The 24,678-nt window shown below is 40.4% G+C and overlaps 1 protein-coding gene across 10 annotated transcripts in view; it reads right to left on the bottom strand.

Annotated features, from left to right (window-relative positions):
- The window catches only part of N4BP2 (NEDD4 binding protein 2), a 43,124-nt gene extending 19,790 nt beyond the window's left edge, over nt 1-23,334 (bottom strand). For 2 of the 10 annotated variants that reach the window (XR_012623060.1, XM_074822384.1), the window contains exons 1-9: nt 23,088-23,333; nt 15,967-16,081; nt 15,501-15,673; nt 9,682-10,020; nt 6,617-7,844; nt 5,657-5,781; nt 4,367-4,455; nt 2,521-2,597; nt 562-717 (exon numbers count right to left, since the gene is read on the bottom strand). Coding sequence is in view for 9 of the 10 variants with exons in the window: in XM_074822384.1 (XP_074678485.1) it covers nt 562-717; nt 2,521-2,597; nt 4,367-4,455; nt 5,657-5,781; nt 6,617-7,844; nt 9,682-9,898 (1,892 nt within the window). In the remaining variant the exon portion in view is untranslated. Of the gene's footprint in view, nt 1-561; nt 718-2,520; nt 2,598-4,366; nt 4,456-5,656; nt 5,782-6,616; nt 7,845-9,681; nt 10,021-15,500; nt 15,674-15,966; nt 16,082-16,751; nt 16,896-17,944; nt 20,470-22,299 lie in introns of those variants that run through there. The other 8 variants (XM_074822375.1, XM_074822382.1, XM_074822383.1 and 5 more) reach the window with 7 other exon arrangements.
- Between the last annotated feature and the right edge of the window lie 1,344 nt (nt 23,335-24,678).

The following is a 24,678-nucleotide window of genomic DNA, read 5'->3' as shown; positions in this document are numbered from 1 at the left end:
ATATACAACATTATTCAGGTTAGCCACTGCAAAATAGTCATCTCTACAACCAACATAAATCTAGACAAGTCTAAATTAAATACACTCAAGAGCAAGTAGATGACTTGTTACTACGGCATGAAGAATACAGCTTCTACCACAAAGACATCATCTAATGGGAACACACAGACTCAGAAATAGTAATTTGCTCATATTTGAGACTACATTCTTCTGAAAAGCATTTTACACATTTTAAGCGTTTTGTATCTACAACACACATCCAACAGCACATTTCTAAGATAAGAGAAAGTCAGTCAAGATTGGCCTACTGAAGACTAACACACAGCCATACTTGGAGGTTTTCAAAAAGCATTGGAAAGTTGACTAGATCCCTTGACTGTTCATTTCTAGAAATCCTGAAATTCTTCAAAATTAAGAAAATTATGAAGTGTATTTCTTTCTATTATTTAACTATTTTTTTTAATGCATTCACTGTTCAACAGCAGTATCCAGGTTCCATTGCTATGACCTTTGAAGTTTTAGCCTTTTATTTGAGACTACAAAGCTAGTAAAGAATCTAACCTATGGCTTTCTTCCTGACAAGGATCTTCACTCCAGCCAGCAGCTTCTGATTTGTCTGGGACTGAAGAATCCAATACTGAACTAACAGTAAGGCAGCGTTCATACCGTTCCAACATTCTTTTGATCTTTTCTTTAGATACACCATGAATGTTTCGCCTATGAATTTAAAAAACAAAAATTTGAAAAATAAACATTTCAGGTTTGTGTATTACAATGAGAGAAGAGAGTAAGTGAATGATAATAAGTTTACAGCAAGACAAACCAGAGAATTCAGCGGACCAGGGCAAAAGCTGTGAAACAGCAATTCCTTCTGTATCAGTGCACTAAGTCATTCCAAACAGGGTATCTCGGACAAATCACTACTGCACTTGACTTCTCCACCCCACCTGGTGGCCCTGTTCTGCAATAGGATGGTTTGCTTAATACTAAAATCTAAAACTGTACTAATAATGCATCTTCTTCAAATAAATATCAGAAATACACCATATCAGATCCTGACAGTGATGCAGGATATCAAACTGGGTATAGAAGATTTTTTAATTATCTTCCTTTTCTGCTTTTGCTAAACTCCTTGAGACTTGAGGAAAACCTGTTCACCTATTATTTTGGACACCCTTTGGCTAGAAATTTTTACTGACTCTGTTAAATACCAGCTAGCTATGCGCTCTGCAGCAGTTCCACCTAGAACAAGTGAATCCTGCCCAGGATGGCAGAACAGAAATTGAAGGTACAGGAGAAAATGTTTAAGTTCTATTTTAGAAAAGAAAATAATCTTCCTTACCTTGCTTGAAAAGTGGCCAACCTTACACTAAGCATGCAAATTCAGATGACAACAAATACTATGGAATCACAAAATAACTTATGCTGAAAGGGACCTCTGGAGGTCACATAGTCCAACCGCCTACTCAGAGGAGGTACAGCTACATCAGGTTGCCCAGAGCTTTGTCTTGTCAAATTTTGAGTATCCCAAATGACTGAAAACCTACAAACTCTGGGCAAACTCTTTCAGTGCCTGACCACCCTCAAAGTAAGTTTTGGGTTTTCTTTTATATAATCAAAACTTTCTGAAGTTCCAACTTGCTTACGTTTGTTTTGTCCTATCCCCACACAATTCTCAGAAGAGATCTTTTTAGTCTCCTCTATAACCTCTCAAAAGGTAGCTGAAGACAACAATACCATCCTTCCTTAACCGCCTCTTCTTAAGGCTGAACAAACTACTCTTGCTCAATTCAGTATCACCTGCAAATCTCCTGAGAGTGCACTCTGTCCCAACATCCAAGTCATAAAAAGGACATTACATAGTAGCAGCCCTAGTATTCATCCTAAAGAACATCAGCCTCCTCTTTGACATCGAACCACCGATCATACCCTTTGAATGTGGCATCCAGACAATTTTCTAGCTACCTTATTATTCACTTACATAAGGTTTACGTCTTGCCTACTCTGGCTCTAAGTAATGGCTCTGTGACTGTGCAGAAGGTCCTGCTAAAGAGGAGGTAAACAACAATGGTGACGCACAGGGGTTTGCCCCTCTCAGGCCATGAGGTGCTGATTGCCTTAAACTCAGTGACAGCAGAAACATTTCAAGTAAGGCAACAGACCGGCCAGATGAAAAAACAGCCCCAAACTGACATCATTTGTGCAACCTCAGGAACCCAAAGGATCAGCCACTCCACCTTAAATGCAAAAGAACTGCAATCATTAAAACATTAGATAATACCTATTGCTAATAGTAATATAGTGACAGGAAAAAAATAATCTCATAATACGTATAAAATCCCACAGAAGATAATATTCTAGAAATAAAATATTTAAAAGCTACTTATTATTGGCAAAAATCTTGACTGATATCTTGCTATTTCACCAGCCACTGTACTAAGCAATACCTTTTTAAAAATCATAGTTTATAGACTCTGAAAGATATACAATCTAGTATGAAATCTTCCTTTGCATTCTTACCTTTCAAGCTCTTTTGGTTTAAACTTCCACCAAGTGTCTGGTTCTCGGAACATCACTTTGTATTTGAACTGCTGAGCCTGAATAAAACAGATATAAAACAGAACAAGCCACATCACCTATTTCTTACTTCTGCGAAGAAGTACACAACATGTATAGCCCACTTCTTTAAAGCTGGTTTTCGTATTTTTCGAAACCAATTAAACATTTGGAATAACATATTTTTGCTCAGTGTTTCATTTCTGATTATATAAGTGGAGATTTTTAAGCACATGTGTATGTATCTCTTACTGTAAAACTGAATGTGTGCCATGATCACAGGAAAAAAAAGAAATCACTACTATTATATCATGCCTTTAAATGTTCTACCTCCTCTAATCAAGAGTGCAGAACATCTCCTCTTTCCAGGTACAGTGTGTGCATGTCCACAGAGCCTCTCCAAGACAGAGGAAAGCTCACTGCTTACATTCAGAGCTGACCAGATGCGAGCCAGTTCCAAAACAAGCAATTCAGTTACGTTAACACAGCTATTGTGGACAGCCTTCCTGCCACATATGGGAAACTTGACCAGGCTGCAAGTAAATGGCCTAGTTTCATCATGACAGAAAAGCAGCCCAAAGTCTCATCAAGAGAAACACTGAATACCATGTCATTTAGCCCCATTCCTGTTTTCAGAAAAAATTCTTATCACCCTACCAAACCCTGCACTTCCTGGAAGAACTTTTGTTGTATCTTTAATTCAGTACACAGCAAAATCAAGGACTTAATTTATGAAAGAACTGTTAATCTGACAATCGCTAATGAACGCAAGGATGAAATACAATTTTTATTAATAAAAATTATCTGTGTTAAGTCCCCCTGTTCACTAATCCATTACCACATGCAACATATGTACAGTATCTGCTCAAAAGGTGTCAGTTCTACATACTACACTCTCCGATGTGTTTCCGTACCGTGGTAGGAGAAATTCCAGATCTACTTTATAATATTTCTCCCAATATATTATTTCTGTTATCAGAAGCAATTTTTAAAAATGCGACTCTAAGCAAAAAAAATTTTTAAAACTACCAACCAAAATGGTGAATATCAACAGCAAAATAAGAGCTAGAGTCTAAAAGTGCTGACAGTCATTTAGAAAGCATTAAGCAAAAAGGTGAGAAGCTCCAGAAAACTGGAGTATGAGAAACATGTAACAGAGTTCACCAAGTTATTTATATCATTAAATGTAACTTTGGAAGTTAAATGTAGATTGAGTTTACTTAGTACTAAATAAAAGCAGGTCACTTTTAGTCACTAAATAAAAGCACTATGCTACCAACATAAAATAGTGCATGTGCATTATTTTGATTACATCACTTCAATAAAAACTATTAAGTAAATCTATGTAACTTCAAGCAAGCTAGCAACATTTGATAACTCTAGCCCTCCCACTGGTCAGATGATATCTGCCTCTATGTCATATTTAGGATGAAACTAAGACTGAGTTTTCAAGCTTCACAGAGCATCAAACATCACTCTTATTAATTAGTGCTGATTATATTTTAAAAGTAGCTTATAATTTTACTGATCACATAAAAGAGAAACAGATTTCAGTTTCCTCAACAATATTTATTTTGCTCCCAAGTGCAAAGCACTTGGCTTTGTCACTTGGAAACTAGGCCATGTCAATACTCAGACATGCACAGAATATGACACTGAGTAATATGATTCCATGTAACACTTTTTTTTGACTCCAGACTTCTTTGTGGAATAACAGCCAGACTGAGAATGACAATCTCATTTTATAACATGCATTGTTGCCATGCTGGTCAATAATCCCTTTTCGCATTGATCAAGTTGTAATACTAACCAAAGTAACATAAGGTTTCATCTCCCATGCTTGTATGTTTGTGTTGTCTATTATTATAGGCGAGATTCTCATTTCAAATGCTTCTTTGGCTGAAAGACACACATGTACAAAAGAATGCGATATAGTTTATAGTTAATTTCATTACAATAGGGTGGACATGTAACATTTATACTAATTCTCTAAATTTGTAATATTTTTTTAAGTAGATAATCCATAATGATTAACCACTGTGTAAAGAATTCTTGCCACAGCTTGATCTGTTTCAAGGCTCTCTTATTCTAGAAATCCCCCCCTCACATGTAAAACTACTAAGAAATGACATTATTCTTTTGAATTAATGTATGTATGATAATCAAGGAATGAAAATGCAGATGTAAAATGCATCAAGATGACTAATCAATCAGTAAATTAAACTAAAAAAACTACATGATCACCTTAAAAGTGGACTTCTTTGTTGCATACAAAATTCTTGGCTTTCTAACAGTCTTAAGATTAGTCCACTCTGTAAACTGTATAAAATATGAAAAATCAAAAGAATTATTGTAATTTAAATACACAGTAATGAAATGTTTAGAATCACTAGCTTTGAGATACAGCACCATGTTTCTGTAGCTATGTTACAATGTGTCTGAATAATCAAAGTTATCACTGAATCACAAATTTCTTATTAACCCATTTCTCCACTGGTTCGAAATTTGGCAGTAGAAAAGTGATCATGGTTCAAATTTAGCAAATAAAAGCTTAAAAAGAGTTGTTCTATGGCGATCTTAGTGGGAGCCACTATCAAAAAATACACCCATTATGGGAAGAAAAAAAAAATTATTCTTACTCTTATAATTTTGTTTTAAGTTTGCCAAAAATTTAGTGCTCAAGAGAAAAAATAATCAAGAGCACGAAAATATCTGTGAAAGTGTCACCGGTATCAACATCCTCATTACTTACTGCATATGCATATATAATGTCTCATCTCAGAACAAGTATCTCTGGGAGATGGTACAGATTACCACTCCAGAAATGGGACACAACCCAAAGTACATACCATGGTGAAATCTGAGGACAAAACCATCTTTTGACAAAGACACTGGCATTTTTAATTGCAAGACACACAATGGACAGATGACTCCTGAGTTTGTGCTCATATTCTTTTTCCACACACATATTAAAAAAATACTTCTATTATGACATAAATACTTGTCCTTTGACACAGGCATGACAAGACAGGCAGCTTTTTAAACAGCACACAAGTCCTGAACTGTAAACAAGCAAGCTAATCCCTTATTTATTTCTCACCTCGTTTCCTGTTCCAGTCATGTGCTTCCCCTAAGCAATCAGGATCATAATAGTATCGTCCATGTTTATAAAAGTAATCATCAGTACTAAGAATGATTCCACCTGGGTTATCCTCAAGCAAAGTCCTGTGAAAGATCAAGAAGTAAATAGCTTCTCCCCTTTCTCCTCCCCAACCCTGTTACCTGCTACCATACTTATATGTATTTAGTCTATTGCACAAAACCAAGATTTGGAATGGAAGCAGCAAATTTAGGTAAGGGGGGAAAAAAATCACCCTTCAGGCAAAAATAATCTATAATAATTTCCCTCCTTTTCCAAAAGCTGAGGATATCTAGGGGAAAGAGCTGACAGAGGTTCCCTACAGTCTCATTTCAAAACAGTAAGGGAGGTATTTTTCCATCTACATCTAGTGACATACTTTCACACTGTCAAATACACATACAGCCTTAATTGCACCAAATATTTCAGGTGCCAGCCAAAGGAATCTAAGTTCAGTCTAGGCTTTTCAAGAGTTAGAAAAGAAATCAAGAATTCCACCCAAGAAGCTCCACGCATACTGCTTACACAACAGAATTCCAACAGTGGAAAGGGAATTTCTGCTTATAAAGAGCTGGCCTATTTCCATCCATGTTATTGAAAGGAAACACCCCAAATGAACAGCGGCTGGAAGAACACAGCAGACCTAATACTACTGCAGTGATCCTCTGCTGGCAGCAACTGCTTTGGCCAGTGATGGAAGTTAAAGCTAACCCCTGCTATTTCAATTTCTACTAGAGGTCAAGGAGCTGCAACTCAGCCCTCTGCAATTATTATTATTCATTATGCTGCATGTACCATGTAGCTGGCAATCAGGGTATAAACGTAATTATTCACAAATGTCAGAAAATTGCCTCTGCCTGCACTGAATCCTGTATACAATTAAGCAATTTCTTTTAGAAGCTCACAATATAGATGTTCTACCTTGCCAAATACGATTTTCCTGATCCTGGAACACCTCTGAGAAGAACAAGTACTTCACCTATAAGGTGCATCTTTTTTCTCATCATGTGACAAACAGGTGGCTGCTGTGCTTGCGAGAGGTTCAATTTTGAGTTTCTATCTTGATTTCCCCGTACCTTCAGAGAAGGGTTGCTATCCCAGGCATTTGAAACCACTGGAGAGGAAAAAAAATGTCCTTTTTCCAAAGTCATATAGTCTGAAACAGGTCTCCACTGCCCTGGACTGACAGCCACAGGAGTTACAAAGCTGTGACTTCCACTGTACGGATAAAACACGGGAGCCATGAGATTCCAGTGTTGTTGAGGTTGACATGGCGGTGTAGAAAAATTTAAGTTATAACCCTGCAGAGTTTGCTGAAAATCTGCAGGTTTGGGTGTTTTGAAACTGGATGTTTCAAGAGAGACATATGCCTCTGGAAGAGAAGTGCTCTCGTGGCTGTTAAAAGCAGTCGCTACCTCTTCATTCTGTTCCAGGCACCTTGAATTAGGGTATCCAGTGACAGCTACTCCAGGTTCCAGGGGTCTTTGGGAGGACTCGTCAGAAGCAGCAGTCACACTCCTTTGATCCAAAACAGTATCTTGTGTCTGATCACAATTTCCACATATTTCTCCATTCGATTCTTCATAGGCTTCTGAAGCTATGTGATGTTGAACATGTATTTCTGACAAATCAGCATCTTCCAATATCTGTGCAAAAGTGTCTGATGCAGCTGGTAAGCTTGTCTGGACGCTCAGCTGACTCACTGGTGGCTGAGAACAGCAGAAGTTTTCTAAAACCTCATTATTTGTCCCTGTATGCTGTGAAAAAAGTAGGACATTGCAACCTGAATCAGATTTTTCCTGCTCAAGAAATTCATTAAAGCCATCGTGTTCCACAGAGTCCTTATGCACTATTTGGTCATTTGCAGAATTAGGCAATTCATCACTCAAGCTGTATCTCTGAAGGGCATTTTCTAGTAAGGAATCCAGTTCTTCAGTCAGCTGCACATCAGGTGATAGGACCTTTTCTTTTTCTTCTTCAGAATTACTTTGTTCTGCAGTACTTTCCCCCATTCTTTCATTTGCAACAGATCTTTGCTGATTAACAAGAGCTAGCGATGATGCTACTGAATCAAAACCCAAGGACTTTGAAGATGCTACTCCTTTGGCATGGGTGGACAGCTCTAGTAGATAATCCATAGCGTTTTCTACTGTTGAGTAAGGTGAAAAGAATAAAGCACAGTCAACTCAACAAACACAAGCTGATACGAATGCAATTTTTTTACTTGAAGGAGTGTTTATCACAACTAAAGAGACAACCAAAAGACAGTTGACCAATTTATCTTTTAACACATCTTCTGCAACTCTCTTGATCTGTTTCTCAATAAAGGCAGAACTCAATAAAGATATATTGCAAAATAATAACCTAATAGGCATAAAAATTACTAAGGAAATAGTGTCTAAAAATTATTAAGTTTCACTGGAAAAAATATCAGAACTGGGTGTTTAAATGGATACTTATTTCTAACCTATCTCATATGGGCAAAATAGCATAAAATGAACTGAAAAAAACTACTGAGGACTAAAGAGATAAAAGTATGCAAAATATGTTCATTATGGCTAGGCCCAATTGAAAATGTTATATGTAACATAGCCTGAAAAATCCAGTATCTGCATTAATCCTTTGTAAAGCTGCTAAATAGAGTACACAATGAAAACCTGGCACAAGTATCATATGAGCCCTAAAGCTAAGCTTCTGTTTTCCTGAAAGCACAGCAAAAAGTCTAACTCCATTAAAGTCTCACTCTTTCTGCACACATTAAATAAAATCTTCCTTGTCCTTCCATCTTCTTTACTATATGAGCAAGTTATTATTACTCATATGAAAAGACGTTAATCATTCAATTTTTAAACTCTTGTTAATAGTACAACACAATAATGAACTCAGTGTGTTTACTGAATTCTCCAGTAAGCTTCTAGATAAATCTGTTATGTTGATATAGGTGAATCTTATCAAGAGTTCAAAGCATGAATCAGTAATTCCATTAATTTCAATTTTAAAAGGAACAACAATCGTATCAACAAACGTGAGAGAGTTATTAAGTTATAAATTCTGTATAATTTAGGTAAGGCAAAAACAGCAACAAAAGCAGCCCTTGTAATGGCTACCTAGCTTTCATACATATAAAAAAATGCCAAACTCTGCCTTCTTTGCAAATATTCTTAGAAAAATCTCAGCTAATCACATCTGATCATATGTAGATAGATTGATTAATATGCTCCATATACGACTTATTTGCCTGCCAAATAACTCCTCAGACGTTGCTATCCAGCATCTCAGTCATTACTTTCACTAAAAGTGAATGAACTTGTATATAGAAGAATTTCAAAACCACAAAAGCATGGGAAGGACTGGGCACAGACATGAAAACAGTCTGCCAGGAGAGGTGGGTCTGTAGCTTGGCAGAATACAGGGGAAGAAACACAGTCCAAGCAAGGCTGCAGAGAATTCAACATGACAAACAGAATTTATCCTGCAAATACTAATCCTCAGTGGAGATGACAGTGCAAAATAGAAAGTAAAACAAAAGCTCAATTCAAGTACTTAAGGAAAAGCAAATGCTGCCAGGACCACATACGGTGTACCGCTGTTTTAAAAAACTGTGATCTAGAACATAAAATACCCCTCCTGCAGAAACAGTTTATGCATCTAGCAGATATGGCACAGAAACTAATTGGAAGAAACAGATTCTCCTCACAACTCTACCAGCGCCTGCTCTGTGTCACAGAACAAGCCACTTAAACCGTACCTCCATTTATGAAGCATACTGCTACTGCAAATTACCAGCCTCACAGAAACAATGTCAAACTTGGAGAATCTTGCATGGAAAGAGTTACAAAATTTCAAAATATTATGACTCACCTACTCATTAAAAGCTAAACTCACAAATACACTTGCAACACCCACACCAACTTTTCTGGAGTCGCCCTAGTTAAGAGCCGTCTGCGCATGGAACAAAACTGTAAAGCCAACTGTACGTTATTTACCTTTAAAATCACATTCAGACAGAACCATATACACCACACTAGGATCTAGGTCAGAAAACATCTCCGACATGCTGTTGAAGAGCTCTTCCTTATTGACATTATGCACTGCTTGTGACACTAAGTGGCTTGGGTCCCCCTGAGATATGGCAATAGCAGCTCTGTCAGAATTTCCATTCTTCCGAGAAGGACTCCCACCAGTTTTCCTTCTCCGTGGCATTTTGTTTTCTAAAAATCGGCTTGCTTTTAGTTTTAGTTTGTTCACATGAGGCTGACAGCACCAAGCTCAGAAATCACAAAAAGCCTCTCGTAACTGGGCTATGCATAACAGAAATAGCAGACCTGGAAAAAAAGAGAACAGAGAAATTGTAACAAAATACACAGTCACATTTCCATGTCTCCTATTTAGATCGCTAAAAGATCAAAAAAATACATAAGCATCCAGGAAAGCATTTTCTAGAAGGCTGTCTTTTGTCATTTCAAATGGCTGACAGCTAAATAGCAGCCTTATTTTCTGACTAACTAGATATTGAATCTGCATCTGGAAGAAAGAACAAATAAAATGGAGTTTAAAAGAAAAATCCAGAAAAGTAAAGGAAGCAAGTCAAGGCAGCATTCCTCTGCTAACACCTACTGATGACCAGTTAACATTATGGAATGCTTATATTTTGTTAAAATTCAGATATTTTGCTCCTCTTTCAGAAGTACTGGAAAACATAATAGACATCTCCAAATCTTCCAGAAGTCCTTTGTGACTGGTTTTTCCCCCACCCTGATTTTTTAAGAGTAAAGAGTTGGGGTTCTTCAGTGTTCAAACACTGGCAGAGGTTGCCCATGCAGATTCTCTAAACCTGACTGAACACAGCCCTGAGCAACCTGCTTCAGGTGACGCTGTTTGAGCAGGTGGGTTGAACCAGATGACATCCAGAAGTGCCTTCCTACCTCAGCCTGTGTGTGTGTTTTTTTAATTGTTAAAAACATTTTACAGCTTTATAAGCCATAAAGCAAGAAGAGGCTTCTGTCCACCCCCCTTCTGCCATAAAGCCTTTAAATACATCTAGTTAAAATATTATGGCATCTATAATAACTCCAGTTACTGCACTAATCTTGTATAGCAAAGGAAAGAGATTATCAATTGAAGTACAAGCACATAGTATAGCGTGATCTCACATTTTGTATCAAATAACATCAAAGTTCTGTTGCATTCTGGTGATGTTCAAACTAATTTATAATTTTTACAAATAATTTCAGAAGACTAAAACCTTGGTAAGACTCAGAATCTGAAGTTAATTACAGCAAAGACTCACTTTTTTAGTGATAACAGTTACTGAGTAGGCCATAAAATACCTGTTTCTATATAAAGATTATTTTGCCAGTGACGACCAATTCAACATGTGCAGTTAGATCAATGGCAGCACTTCCAAGTTCACTCGGTCTTTCCCTCCCTGGATCACTGGCACACAAAAGACTATGCCAGATCAGTGCCAGATTTGGACAGCACTTCTCCATTATTCTCTACCAATCTCTTCCAGCAACCAAGAGAAGTATCATTTAGAAGAGAATGGACTGTTCCCGAGTCATAGAAATTTATGTAAGAAAAACAAACAACTCCAGGATCCCAGGAGGTTCTACTGTATGTATATAGACCTTAGGTAGACAAACAAGACAGATGTCTGAAACAATGAAGAGGTCAAGGAAGTCTGAAATGGATGACACAGAAAACAATAGACAGGAAAAGGAAGAGGTGGACTTCCAAAAATAAAGGAGAAATGACAGTGGAAGATGCTAGTTAGCCACACTGAGCTGGGACAATTGCATCTGTTTTTTTCATTACACTTTCTTTGGTTCACCTCTCTGATTAGCCATCCTTACACCATTCTTTACTGTCACAAAAAAGTATTCAAGCAAAACAATTAAAAATTATAGCAAGTCATGATTTTCAAACTTGTATTTCTAATTGATTCATCCTCCAGCCAGTAAAAGAGGTTGAGAACTAACTTCACATAATGTGTCAGTGCTAAAAACTGTGATTCTTCCTCACTAAAATCGGTTCAGTGACAAAGAAAAGATCTGCAAGGGAGAAAGGTATTTATGCACCTTGATATTACTGAGCACTGAGACCTTAAGCAGAACACTCCAAGTGTTGTCAATGTTTTAATCTACCTTTCTTATAATGACCAAACCTGTAAGGACCTGCTGCTGAAAAACATGCTCTGTAGCTAGGTCTTTTAACAACTGATTACCTTCACTATAGGATATTCCCTTCCCAATGTACTTCCTGCATTAGGCTATGTATCCCACTGTATGTTAGAAGGCCTTACTCTAATGACCTAATGAAGCCATACACTTCAGTCTGCATGAATCCCAATCAGTGAATTTACAGTGCATTGTTTTAGGATTACTGAGGCCTAAACTGTTTATTGCAATTAAACACAGAAGGGAAAAGCAGGCAGAAGGGAAAAAGATATCGGTCACCTCAGAACTTACACACAGGTCAAAACCTTGGTGACTCCCACTACACCCACGTATGATAAGGCAATGCACAGATCCACATTTTGTCCCATCTCTCCATCTAAAGTCTCAGTAAAATTGCAGAAACTGTTAAACCTATCAAAAAGATAGATCAGTACTGCCCAGGATTTCATTTAAATAACGTATTTACCATGGTCAGTATCACTGACACGATATTTTGACAGAATCTCCTTTGTTTACCACAATATTTACAATTAAATTCCTGGACAGACTCCTGGACAGTGTCTTCTGTTGATATTATCAAGCACAATAGAAGTGTATAAAAATAGTTGCCTGCACACATACAAAGCACACCGTACATAAGAGACAACACTAACACGCTCAACTGAAAGGAATAATTTTCACTTGCTTTTCAGAGCATGCCCTGAACCTTAAAGAGGACTTTATCTAGTGACTTGCCATTTCAGATATTCAAGTTTCTCTTTCTGGAAATTAGCTTACTACAAAAGAGGAAATAATTTTGAATAACCCAACAGCTATACTTGCATCGGTTCTGGATAACATAATATGAATCAGTCTGTAGTTTGCTGTGGATGAGGGGTTATTTTTCCCCCAAAATGAAAATGGAGTTGTAATAACAAAATGATTTAGAAGAGCAGGGCTGTGCTGAACACACTGAAAGGGAATTCTAGACAATTAGCCAGAGGCTGCAATACACTCAGAGGTTCGCTAGTCAGTTCTGGGTGCTGCTGTTTGACACACATCCAATTAGAGCAAACAGCTGTTTCATTTCAGCCCTGATGAAAAACAATACTCCTGTGGCAGTCTCAACTTCACCTTTAAAAACAAAGCAAAACAAAATCCACAAGCACCTCCTCGCTCATAGTTCTTCAGAAATACACATCTCTTGACATTAAAGATCTCCTCCCAATGTAATTCAACTACCGCAAACAAGCATATGTACAAAAATCTGCCTGTATGAAAATTACCTTCCAAATTAAGCAATCTTACAAATAAAAGTTATTAAGATACCAGCATTCCCTATAAAATAAGATCATTTTCAAGCCCTATCAACCTAGAAGAGAACAAGTAGACTTGTCAGGTCAGGGCACTTTAACATCATCATCTTTCTAACTGGTGAGAGTTTATTTCTGATGGTAGATTATGAGCCTCAGGAGTTGCCTGTTTCAGTACTGCTACCCCTAATGAGCTTGATGGATGCATCATGGACATTCTGTAGGCATAGACACATGTAGCCAGAGATTAGCATCCATTACAGGCAAGCGAGTCACTACAGAAACAGGCAGGCACTGACTTAATCAACCTAACACAATGCATTTTTTTCTGTTTGACAGAGCAATGAGGTGTAGAGAAGTGGCTAACCTGGCACAGCAAGAAGATGGACCAAGATTCCAAGTCTCAATCCCACCATTTTACTAACAACATTCAACTTTCCAGTGAAAGGAAAACCAATCGTTTCATAAACTAGTTCTAAAAATGTGTTTATAATTCCCTAGGGGGAAGAAAGTAAGTAGACCAATGTTTCCAATAAATACAAAGTGTCTGTCAGTTATACAGAAGAGGAAGAACATGCAAGTTTTTTAAGTCCCTCCCTCTCCATTTTTTGCACTCTCATACCTAAACTGATGAAGCATTACAGTCTTAGGAAAATATGTAAGAAAATTCTTCCATAAAGCATAGAGTGAATTTAAATCACCACACTTACTGCAAAGGAATTCCCTTGCAGACACTTTTCAAAAGGTTCCATTTTACTTTCATTAATACAACTGTCCGTAGAAGAAATTAATCCAAAATAGCAGGAGTATACTAACCATTCTGGTCAGACTCCTCACATTAAGGGGAAAAAAAAAATGTAAAAAAAAAAAATCCTCCAGGCTTCAATACAGGGAAAGCAAATTGCAACTTTAACTTAATTGTAAATTGTCCTTAGAAAAATTCAAAGTGTACTCTTTCTTATGACACATAATCTAAAGAATCCAAAACATTTAAACCATCCAAACAAAAGCATTCCCAAGACCCTCCAAAACCAAATCTGCTATTTTTAAAATATCTAAGATTTCATTTATTTTAGGAAATAATTGCTAACATAGACTTGTCATACACATGCCATCACATTGCCAACCAGTAGTTTTATCAGTAAACTTGCTGTGAAGAATTCTCCTAGAACTCTGAAGAAATTTAAAAAATCAGGCTATAAATGCATTTTCTAAAATTAAGTGAAAAAGGCGTGAGTCACGTTTACACTGAGACTACATAAAATGTGTCCAGCTACATATCTTTTGTTTTCTATAGCAAAAGCTATGCTTTCTAAGTACTGCTATATATTGTTGAATAACTGTATTTTTACTATAAACAATATTAGGCACCATCTGACTATTCTAGAATTTCTGGAAAAACAATTTAAGTCTCAGGCTTGAGATACGCATTATTGTTTCATTTTTAGTGTAATATCATAATGTATATGCAGTTGCTGAATAAAGATCTGATGAAGGCCTGACACATCTCGTATGTCTTTTACACTGGGATATCTTAGAAAGCACACACGGAAGCTTGCATTTTCAAGATGTGTCAAAATTCTGAAGTGGAGTGGACTGACTACAAGTCCTATTACACATATAATCTCAAGTATAGGAAGAGAAGGAAACAGGTAGTATTCAAGAAGAGACAGAACACAGAATAAAGGAAGAAATACACTAAACTACTTTTTAAGTTAGATAGTTGATACCAAAAGTATTCACTAAGCTCTTTAAATCAGAGATACACATTGGGAAACAACCAGCAGTAAACACAATTTTTCAAAGTCATTATGAGAACTTATTTTTTAAGCAAACAGAGCAGAAAAATATTCTAATCAGTATTCAAGGTTTACTAAAAGCATTCAGCAGCATGGGACATTTCTGGTTTAACTGTGATCAAGTTCAAATGACAAATAAGTTATCAATATTACTTCTCTTCCTTTTTGAAGGAAAAAGGAAGTCTCCAACCTTGACACAATGTAACATTCAACCAATAACATTCAACCAATCTGACCAAAGCTGCCTGATTTGTATACATTTTTCAATTTCTCTGACCAATTTAAAGAAGTTAGCTCCATACATATAAAAGAGGTGGGTTTTGGGGGTGTTGGTTTTTCATTTTGGTTTGTTGTTGGGTTGGGGGGGTTCTAAACAATTTTTAAATTTCAAAATACATAAAATATTTATCATGTAATGTTCATTTGAATCTCCTAGTTTTTAAAAAACACACACATATACTGACGTGCTGGAGATTGGAAAAAACCCAAATCTGTATTTGTAATTCAAATAAAATATTAATGACATAGAACTTACATTTTCAGCTTCATTGAGTTGCCCTGCAGTGGGTCCCTTCTCATCTTTCCAAAACCACCACTGATGGCATATTTCATAAAGATCTGCTGTTAAAAAATATAACGCACTCTTCTGTCAGGAAACCATACTTTCAAACATACAAATCAGCTGTCAGCAGAAATGGATGTTCCCTCCTGACAAAGGAATGATCAGAACACAAATTAAAATTGGTATTTTGCTCACAGACCATGCAACTTTAAGCAAAGTTTTAACACTGAGCAATACACATAACTGTTTTCAGTAGATTAAGCACAGCCAACATTTTACTGACAAAGTACCCAACATGCCAAGTTGAGCTCAAATATAAGTTTTCCTAAGGATAAGAATGCCTACTTGATTTCAGCTACTGATCTCTCTGACTGACATCAGGTAAAGAAATAACATAATGGCAGCAGAATTAGTTCGGAATAAAAGTAAGTTTTCTCACTTGTCATTCCACTTGGTTCTTCACCACAGTTCTTAACCATCTTGAAAAGGTCTACATATCCATGCCGGTCAAGAAAAGATTCGTTCTGTCATGTGGTGAATTAAGCAAAGACAACCTGGTACATCAAAATCAGAAGACGTTACTTACAATACTAATTTGCAATGCCCTACCAATGCTAAAAAACTGCATTTCTGTTCATCGAAGTGGCTGCAAACTCCTAATCCACTGTGTACACACCAAAGATGTTGGCTCTACTCAAAGCCTGTACATATTAGCCTAGAGCTCACTTTCCTGACAACAGCTTTGTGCTTTCAATCAAACTAAAATAAATTTTTAAAAAAACAAGCTAACCATCAAACCAAAAAAAACCCCACACTGAGCATACACACCTAAATCTGGTACAGAATTTGGAACAAATATTCTGTTGCACTCCTAACACGCCAGGTTGATGGCTCAATTATTTTATAGCAGTCTTCACAAGAGATGGAGGAACCTGTCTCCCATTTTGCATCTAACCTCATTCCACTGTTCCAAAGCATTAAGAATTGCCATCAAAACAAACAGAGCACTTCACATAAGCAAGAACATGATGATGAGAATCCAAATTTACAAAGTAAATAAAGAACAGGTTGCAGGCAGAGAACGCTATTCACCCCACTCTCAAAACATGCGGCTTCACAAAAACCACACCAGGAAAGGCTGAAAAGCCATTCAGCAATTTTACAGAACATTTCATCTCTGAATATAAATTCAGCCTAGAACAGAACAAAAAGGCTGAAGTGTACCTGATAACAGTGTAATGCTTCGTTATTTTCACTCCTCAGATTTCTGCTTTCTGAATCAGGCTCTACTAACACACACGCATTAAAATATAGAGGTTATTTCTACATTTGCTCACTTGCACTTTGAATTCTCATAAATGGAGCAAGTTATTTAAATACAAGCACAAGAGAAAAAAGCAGCCAATGAAATCAAACTGAGACCCAAACATCGTACTTCCTATTTGTATTTATAAACAAGAAACTCTTCTTTCTGGACAACATTTGAGTCCCCTCTCTAAAAACCAGAAGGTAAAAAATGGAAGAAAAAAATAGGAAATGCCTTCCTGCAGATTTTTCTCAATACGCGTAAGAGTAGCAAAGGAGACAGTTTGGGAGCCTTTTGTGTTCTTCCATTTCTGCCAGCAGTTAGCAACAGAACAGGCCACCTAAATGCTTTGTTATTTAATGTGAAAATCTATACCCAGCTAGAGACAAAGTGCTTGTAAAAACACTTCAAGCATCTTGTCCACTCTTTTCCCTCTCCTGCTCAGTGTTATTCCCACTGGTTGTCCCAAAGGCTTTGGCTGTTTCAACAGTTTTAACTAAGGTCCTCTTTTTCACATCAACTTCTGTCAAAGTGCAAGACACTGACATATATGTCTCAATAAAGCAGATTGCTTTATGCAATCTGTCTGCTAGGGTGTTTTTCCACTTTTGTGATTTTTAAGCTTGGTGTATGGCCTGGACCAAGCAGATTCTTTTGAGGCAGCTGCAAAAAATAAATCTAGCTTTGAGTACGAAACAAAAACTTTGTCCATCAACTATACACACAGTTCAAGACTACAAAACCAGCACAAACACATCCAAAGTAGATGTTTAGGAAGCAAATACAACTTTCAGGAAGAGCAGAGCCCTGTTCACTAGGAAGGACTCAAAGGCTCTTCTCCACATGCCATGTCATGATAAGTCAACCTGCAGTGGCAGTCAACTGGTGTTTGACAGGTGACATCAAAGAGTTTCCTTTTAAGCTGGGAAGCTGCTCTTACTCGAGACCCTCCGTACAGGTGAGCACAAGTTCCCAGAATGGCACTCTCAAAGACAGGCAGATCTCCTGCTGGGTGCACATGATTAAAGCAGTGAGGTAGGAGGAAGAGAGTCACCAGTAAGCACATTCTCCAGCACCAGGTCTGCTTGGTAAGAACTGCTTTTGTACTCACCTTCCTTTTACTGTGTGCTGAAGGTCAAAACTTGGGATGTGGCAAAAAAAGAAAGCAGCCTTGGGATTATGGAGCATGCAAATATGCAGCCTGACAAGCTAGAAAAATCAAGAAGCAGTTGTTTTCCTTGTTTAGCTGGAGATGGTTGTTGCATGGGGTTTTAGGGGTTGTTTTGTTCTGTTTTTTTCCCCCCCAGAAAATAATAAGAGTATCTGTAAAATGTCTTTCCAGCCCTAGGAGAGCTCAGAGATATCAGATCCTTTTATAGCTTCCCTCCTACATTCTTTGGTAGCCTCCCATACAGCTCACAGCCCTGCTCGAGTGCGCTGAAGTAAGGGTTACCATACCCATGCTGAACTCAGCTTTGAGGGGAGATCTTCCAGGAGGCAGAGCTCTCAGGCTACCTGGATGGCCCCCAGTGTAGACTCCACACAGCTCAGCTGCTTTGCTGAGACCTATGCCCAGCCCACAGAGTAATGTAAAAGGCTACAACAAAGGAGACCAGACTTGTGGTTATGGTGGTGATTCTGCAGTTTCACACCTGCCATCAGTACTACTCCTTAAGATTGTATTCCTGCTCCACATTATAAAACACGCGGGTATTTGGAGAGACTTGCCCACACCACGCTTCCAGAGACTGTCCAAAAGTCAGGCTGCAGGGCAGTGAATACAAGTAACACATCTCTGCAGAATTACAGTTTCTCGGCACAACAGAATTTCCTTTCACATCCTCTCCAGATGAACTTTCATACCCGTCTCTGAAAAGCCTTCATACAGACAGCAGTGCCTGGATCTTGTAATTCAAGACTTGGAGCCTCTCTGAGTTGCTGGAAATAGCTTGTAATCTTTTATAAATTGCAACTCTGGCAATATCTGGCTAAGAAACTACGATATAGTCTAATGCACAGAATAGTTGAGGCTGATAAAGGAAAATACAACATTATAAAGCTTGTGCAAGACTCTCCAAATGAGGTTAATTTTAATACTGCTGTATTCTGCTATATTACTGTTTCTTGTTTCTTAAGGATTTTGGTTGGTTGGTTTTTCTTCCTGTGACTGAGACCTGGCCAAAGGATAAGCATTTGTTTTAGTGCTTAGAAAGCCATCAGAAGGGCAGCAGCGAGGGTAAGGACTGGTTCCATCAAGATTAGAAGATACTGTAGAAGAGGAGTATTACTGAAGACCACAGGTGGTGCTTATTATTATGGGCTGGCACATGCAGGTGGCATTATGGAAGAAGGAAAAGCAGAACATTAAAAGAATATTTAGAGTTTTCTGCAATGGCAGCAGTCAGGGCTGGCAATAAATGCAAATGCTACTTCCACAAATCCTGGCTTGCTTTAGCTGTTGATGCAAAAGAAGACGGGTTTACTTTCTTCTTACAGATGATGCTGCAACTCTAACATGGCTGGGAACAAAGGGAAGTGGCTGTCAAAGACTTGGACTCCAGAGCACGAATCTTCAGACCCATGTAGACACCTAACAAGGCTTCTGCAATGTGACCAGACCTTGGTTCTGGTGCTTCCACATACAAAGGCTTCTCAGCTCCACACCTTTCCCTCGTGAGTGATACACAGAACAACTCAAAGGCAGCACTGTTTAACCAACGTTCTGCAGTATAATCTCTTTCTACCTGAAGGTCTGCTTAAGACCTTCAAGTCCGTGACGCATACATACAGTGCTGCACTCTGGTGATCTCCAGCTGCCACTTCCCTTCTAACAGCCTCATACAATTTTCAGTTCTGTGACTCTAAATGAAGGTTTGTTGCACACTGGAACAAAGCTGAAGCACAAGAAATTTTTGAACGTCAGCGTGGGCTCAAGTACAGAAATAAAATGAAGATGTGTTCAGGTTTGCAGAAAGCACGTGCAAGAACAGGAGGCTGATGAGACGATCATGACTGCTGGAACACACAAGGTATGCTGGAACATAAGCCAGATTTTTCACCAAGGTGTTATCTATTAACCAGTGAACTCAGAACAGTTGCAGCCACATCAGGAAGCTGAGAAGTCAGGTTGGAAAGAGACATAAAGCAGTTTGTGAACTTTGCTTGTGGTCCACATACAACAGCAACATGAGAACCACTCCAGAATTTCCGAAACAGGAACATACTATAGTGACACACAATACACTTAGCCAACTCACACTGATTCAAGATGCATCATACAATTATGACTTAAAAAAAAAAGCAAGAAACCAAACCACATGAAGAAAGCAAGACAGGAATGAGAACAGCTTATTCATGTAGACATCCTAAATATTTTCTGGGGAAAAAAAATAAAATCACGTATCAGGTCCTAGGCTGGAAACTACATTACACAGACCTATCAGGACAATTGTATCTACTTTGTATGTTCAGATGCATTTCCATTGCTGAAGCTACTAGGCCAGCTGAACATGGCACACATACAGCCATTACACAGCTATTAAAAAGATAAAAACTACTTTCAGCTTAATGTAAACCACAGCCAGATGACCTCATCCTGATCTAGGTACATCAATGAAAAGCTTACAGCCATCAAATGACTGTCATTACTTACTTGATAGAGACTTAAACCTGTCATTTACGTTCAGAAAGTAGTTCACATGAGTTCACCTTATATGACTGTAAAAAACATCAGCCAGGTCCATTCAAATAGTTTTAAATGGTCATTTGAGTTAACACAGGCAATTTTTCAGATGGAACACAGATCAGTTACATAAACCAAGACACTGGTAGATCGAAAATCCCCAGTGGAGTCTTGAGAAGAAACAGCTGGAAAACTTAACCTCTTCCCTACCCACAGCTGGGTTCAGGAGAAAGTATCAATGTACGGCCTTACTTAATTCAGAAAGGCAGTGTAACTGTCAGCTAATTAATGCCCTACTGACATTTTTATAGTAGCAGAGCCTCTGTAAGAAAAACAAAGGCAGCAACTTCCTAAAACTCAAGGATTAATAATTCAGGAACTTTTACCAGAGCTAAATTCACACACAGAAGAACTCTATTTAAAATAATAATTAGACTGATTACATCAGCCATTTAGCATAGACTACAAATCAGTACACAAATAGGAGTGAAAGGCAAGAGACCATGCAACACCACAGAACTACAACCCCCTAAAGTCCCTATTACAACATGTTCATACACTAATTCAAGATAACATAATTCTCTTTTGTAAAACAGACAAAATCACAGGTGACAATCCACCTACACCATAAAGCTGAAACAGCTGTAAGTATACCATGGATATTTCCTAACACCATGCCTCGGCTAACATTTTTGTCAGGTACTATTGCACTTTCACATTGGTACATCAAGAACCTCACTTCCCTCTACATCAGTGTATTCCCCAGCTGAAATGCATTAATACAACAGGGGGAGAGTTCTTAAAAATACCACAAAGTATAAACAGGACCACAAAAAATCAGGGCAACTCCACAGTTAAAAACAAAACCAAAACACAACAGAAGAAAACCTATAAAGAATAAATTACTGGATTTTTAAGATGTGCTTTGATACTGTTAAATTTCCTTCACAAGCTCTTCACATCATCTAGGCACACAAACTACTGCAAATTGAAAGTGCTGCAAACACATGACACAAGCAAGCACCACCCTACTCATGGTGACTGTACCCCGGATGAATCAGGGCTAAAACACTCATGATTACAAATGTATACCATTCTTAAACTTTTCTGCACTTTTGTAATTAGCTTCAGGTTTATATCTCAACCTTTGGTTCTCCAATCATATCCCAAGACATATTACCTAAGGCTTTTATTCCAGTGAAGGCAAAATGGATGAAGAGCAACCTGATTCTGTTCTTTTGCTTTACCTGAAATATCCAAAATACTTTTGGAGGTTTTTTGCCTAAGTCCTATATGAATTATTCTCATCTTTCACTGCAACATCCTACCGAAAGACTCCAGATGCATACTAAACTTTGTCAAGACACTGTATAAAAACATTTTAAGTGTCTCTTAAGAGTCAAACCGTTATCAGTTATTTGGAGTAAGAATTAAGAAAAGTAATAGTGAATATAGGGGTTTTTCCTCTCCTTTGAAGTCAGGCTCCTCCGAAGGCCCTCTGATCTCATGGCACTTGATCAGCAAACTGCAGACCGTGTCCAAAGCACGTGGGAGTACTACACTACGAAAAGTCACAACTTTATATAACCACACGATGTACACGTTTCAGCAGCTCTCGACTGTTCAAAACGAACATCCCCTTAAATTACTAAAAATCTTTTTATTTCATTTCGCACGGGGTGAATTTATCTTGCGGGGCTCTATGCTTTGCGAGATGCTTTTTAAAGTTCACAGGCACTACGCATAGTTTGCTCAGGACAAACAGTCGAAGCGTTTCCACCCACTTCCTCCAGCGATCGGTGCCGCCACACAGGCCGCCGCTGCCGGCAGGACAGGCCGGGGCCCTCCCCGGGGCCGCGGGGGGCAGGAGCCGGTGTTTCTGACAGGAAGGCCGGGCACCTGGGCCGCCGCCGAGCGCGCTTACACGGTGACGGGCGAGGAAGAGCCACCAGAGGGGCAGGGCGGGCAGCCGGCGCCTCACGCTGAGGAGCGCCCGTAGCGTTCACCACAGCGGCGGGGAGCGGCGACCCAGCGGCAGCTCCAGCCGCGAGGCCCACAGGAAGGCCCCCGGGCAGGGCAGGGCAGGCCCGAGCGGCGGCCTCAGCCCGAGAGGCCCCCCCGCTGCTAGCGACAACGCTCCCCCGGCCCCTTCCCCGCGCAGGGGAGCCGCTAGCGGGGACCCGTGACCCTTGGCCGGGCCCCCGGCTGGCGGGCGGGCCCTCCGCGCAGCACCCGCCCCGCCACCTCCCCTCCCACCCGCAGGCAACTCCTCTCCAGTGACGCCCTGGGGACGGGCCCCTCAGCGCCACCGGGCCCGCCGCGATACGGGGAGGCGGCCGGGGGGGCTCCCGCACGCCCGCCTGCTGGCCAGCGGGGGGAAGCTGCCCTCAGCCGCCGCAGAGACCGGCCGCCTCTCCGCCCCCGAGATAGCGGGGACGGGCCGCCTTCCCGCCCCCGAGATGGCGGGGGGCCGCGGCGAACAGCGCGGGCCCCCGCACCCTATCGGGAGCAGGGGGAGGGCGAGGCTCCTCCCCGGTCCCGCCGCTCCGCGCCAGAGCCCGCCGGCCTTTACCTCCCGCCGCTCGGCTCGCTCGCTTCCGCCGGCGGCGGACGCAGGGCGTGGGGAGCTGCTCGGCGGCGGCCGGGGAGAGGGGGAGGCTCCGGCGGAGCGTGCGCCGCGGGGACACAGTGCCGCTCTCCGTCCGGCCGGGGAAGGACAGCCCGGGAGGAGGCTCCGCGCCACCCCCCTCCCCCTGCCCGCCCGGGGCCCGCAGCGCCGCCCCGGCCGGCTCCCGCCTCGCCCGGCCGCGCCCGCCGCCGCCGCCGCGTCGCGAGGGGCCGCCCCGGAGGCCGGGCCTGCGGTGGGCGGGGGCGGCGGCCGCTCCCGGCCTCGGGTGCCGCGGGCAGCTGGGGCGGGCGGGAGGCGGTTGCTGGCGGGGCCTGCATCCGGCCTCGGGCCTCCGACGTCCTGCGGAGACTCGCCGGCACCTGCCCCGCGCGAAGGGTCACTGCAGGAGGAAAAGAAGAACCGCAGGAGCGGGGGGGGGGGGTACCGCCTCCTGCCAGCTGAGGGCAGCTCTCCTCCCCGGGAGGCTGCTTTCGCCAACTTTTCCAGTGGTTACCGATAAAACTTGGGTGCCGATACAGCTTCACGTGTTCACCTTCGCAAAGGGTAACTGTGCTCTACCGGTGTGGGAAAACCGGTGTGAAAAGACAGGCCTTGCCTGTAGAGGGCACATTGCTGGTTACAGGGCGTAGGCGAGTTCAGCAAACAATTGGGAGATAACAGAGTGTAGTGAAAGCTAGTAGCCGTGTAGTGACAGGTTTCAAATTTGTAACAGAAAGGATGAATGTTTAATTCCTGGTGCTGCTGCCCTGTTCTACTAAGCAATTCCTAAAGTCGCCGCAGAAGAGAAGGCTCCTACAGGCCAGAATGATGCAGTGGATCTGCGGGCTGATGCCGGAGGAGAAACGGCATGTAAGAAGCAGACAAGAGATGAAGAGTTTTTAAGGAAGCTGAGGAGAGGCTGGTGGGATCTGGCATCTCTGATAGCAGTGGAGGGTATGAGCTGCAACAGGAGAACAGAGGAGCAACTGGTTAGGAGAAGGCTTCATTATCTGCAACAAGCAACGGACATTTGACAGGGATGGACAATGGAAGATTATGGAAAGATGAAAGGGAAGAGAGACATGCTCCTGACAGACTGAGATGATGATAGCAGCTCTTAAGTTAGAACTGCTGTGAATCCACCTGAACAAGAGTTTTTAATTTATCAACAAGGGGAAAAGCTCTTAAAAAAACAAACAAAAAAAAACCCCAAAAAACCCCATTCAAGATGAGGAGGTTCTACTGGGAAACTTTTTTGTAATCTTATAGATGTTTATTGTTCTGAGAAATTTCACGGTCAACAAACGGGCATTAAAATATAGTTGGAAAATTACTGATGAAGTTTACCCATTACTGATAGGACTTCATTACATAGCTATAAGCTTCCTTGTCAGCTCTGCCTCCCTGCCTGTCCAAGCAAGATAACAGGCAGGGTCTCCACTTCTTTCTGCTTGTTCATCTGATTCCCAGAAGAAGATGGGTGCACCATTGACTCGAGATAACCTCCCTGCCATCTGTATTCAGCCACCTCCCATCAGGGCACAATGCCTCAGGA

Source organism: Strix aluco, chromosome 4, assembly GCF_031877795.1.
Source record: "Strix aluco isolate bStrAlu1 chromosome 4, bStrAlu1.hap1, whole genome shotgun sequence".
Taxonomy (NCBI): Eukaryota; Metazoa; Chordata; class Aves; order Strigiformes; family Strigidae; genus Strix; species Strix aluco.
The sequence above is the reverse complement of the archived record's forward strand: the minus strand, read 5'-3'. Positions and strand labels throughout refer to the sequence as shown.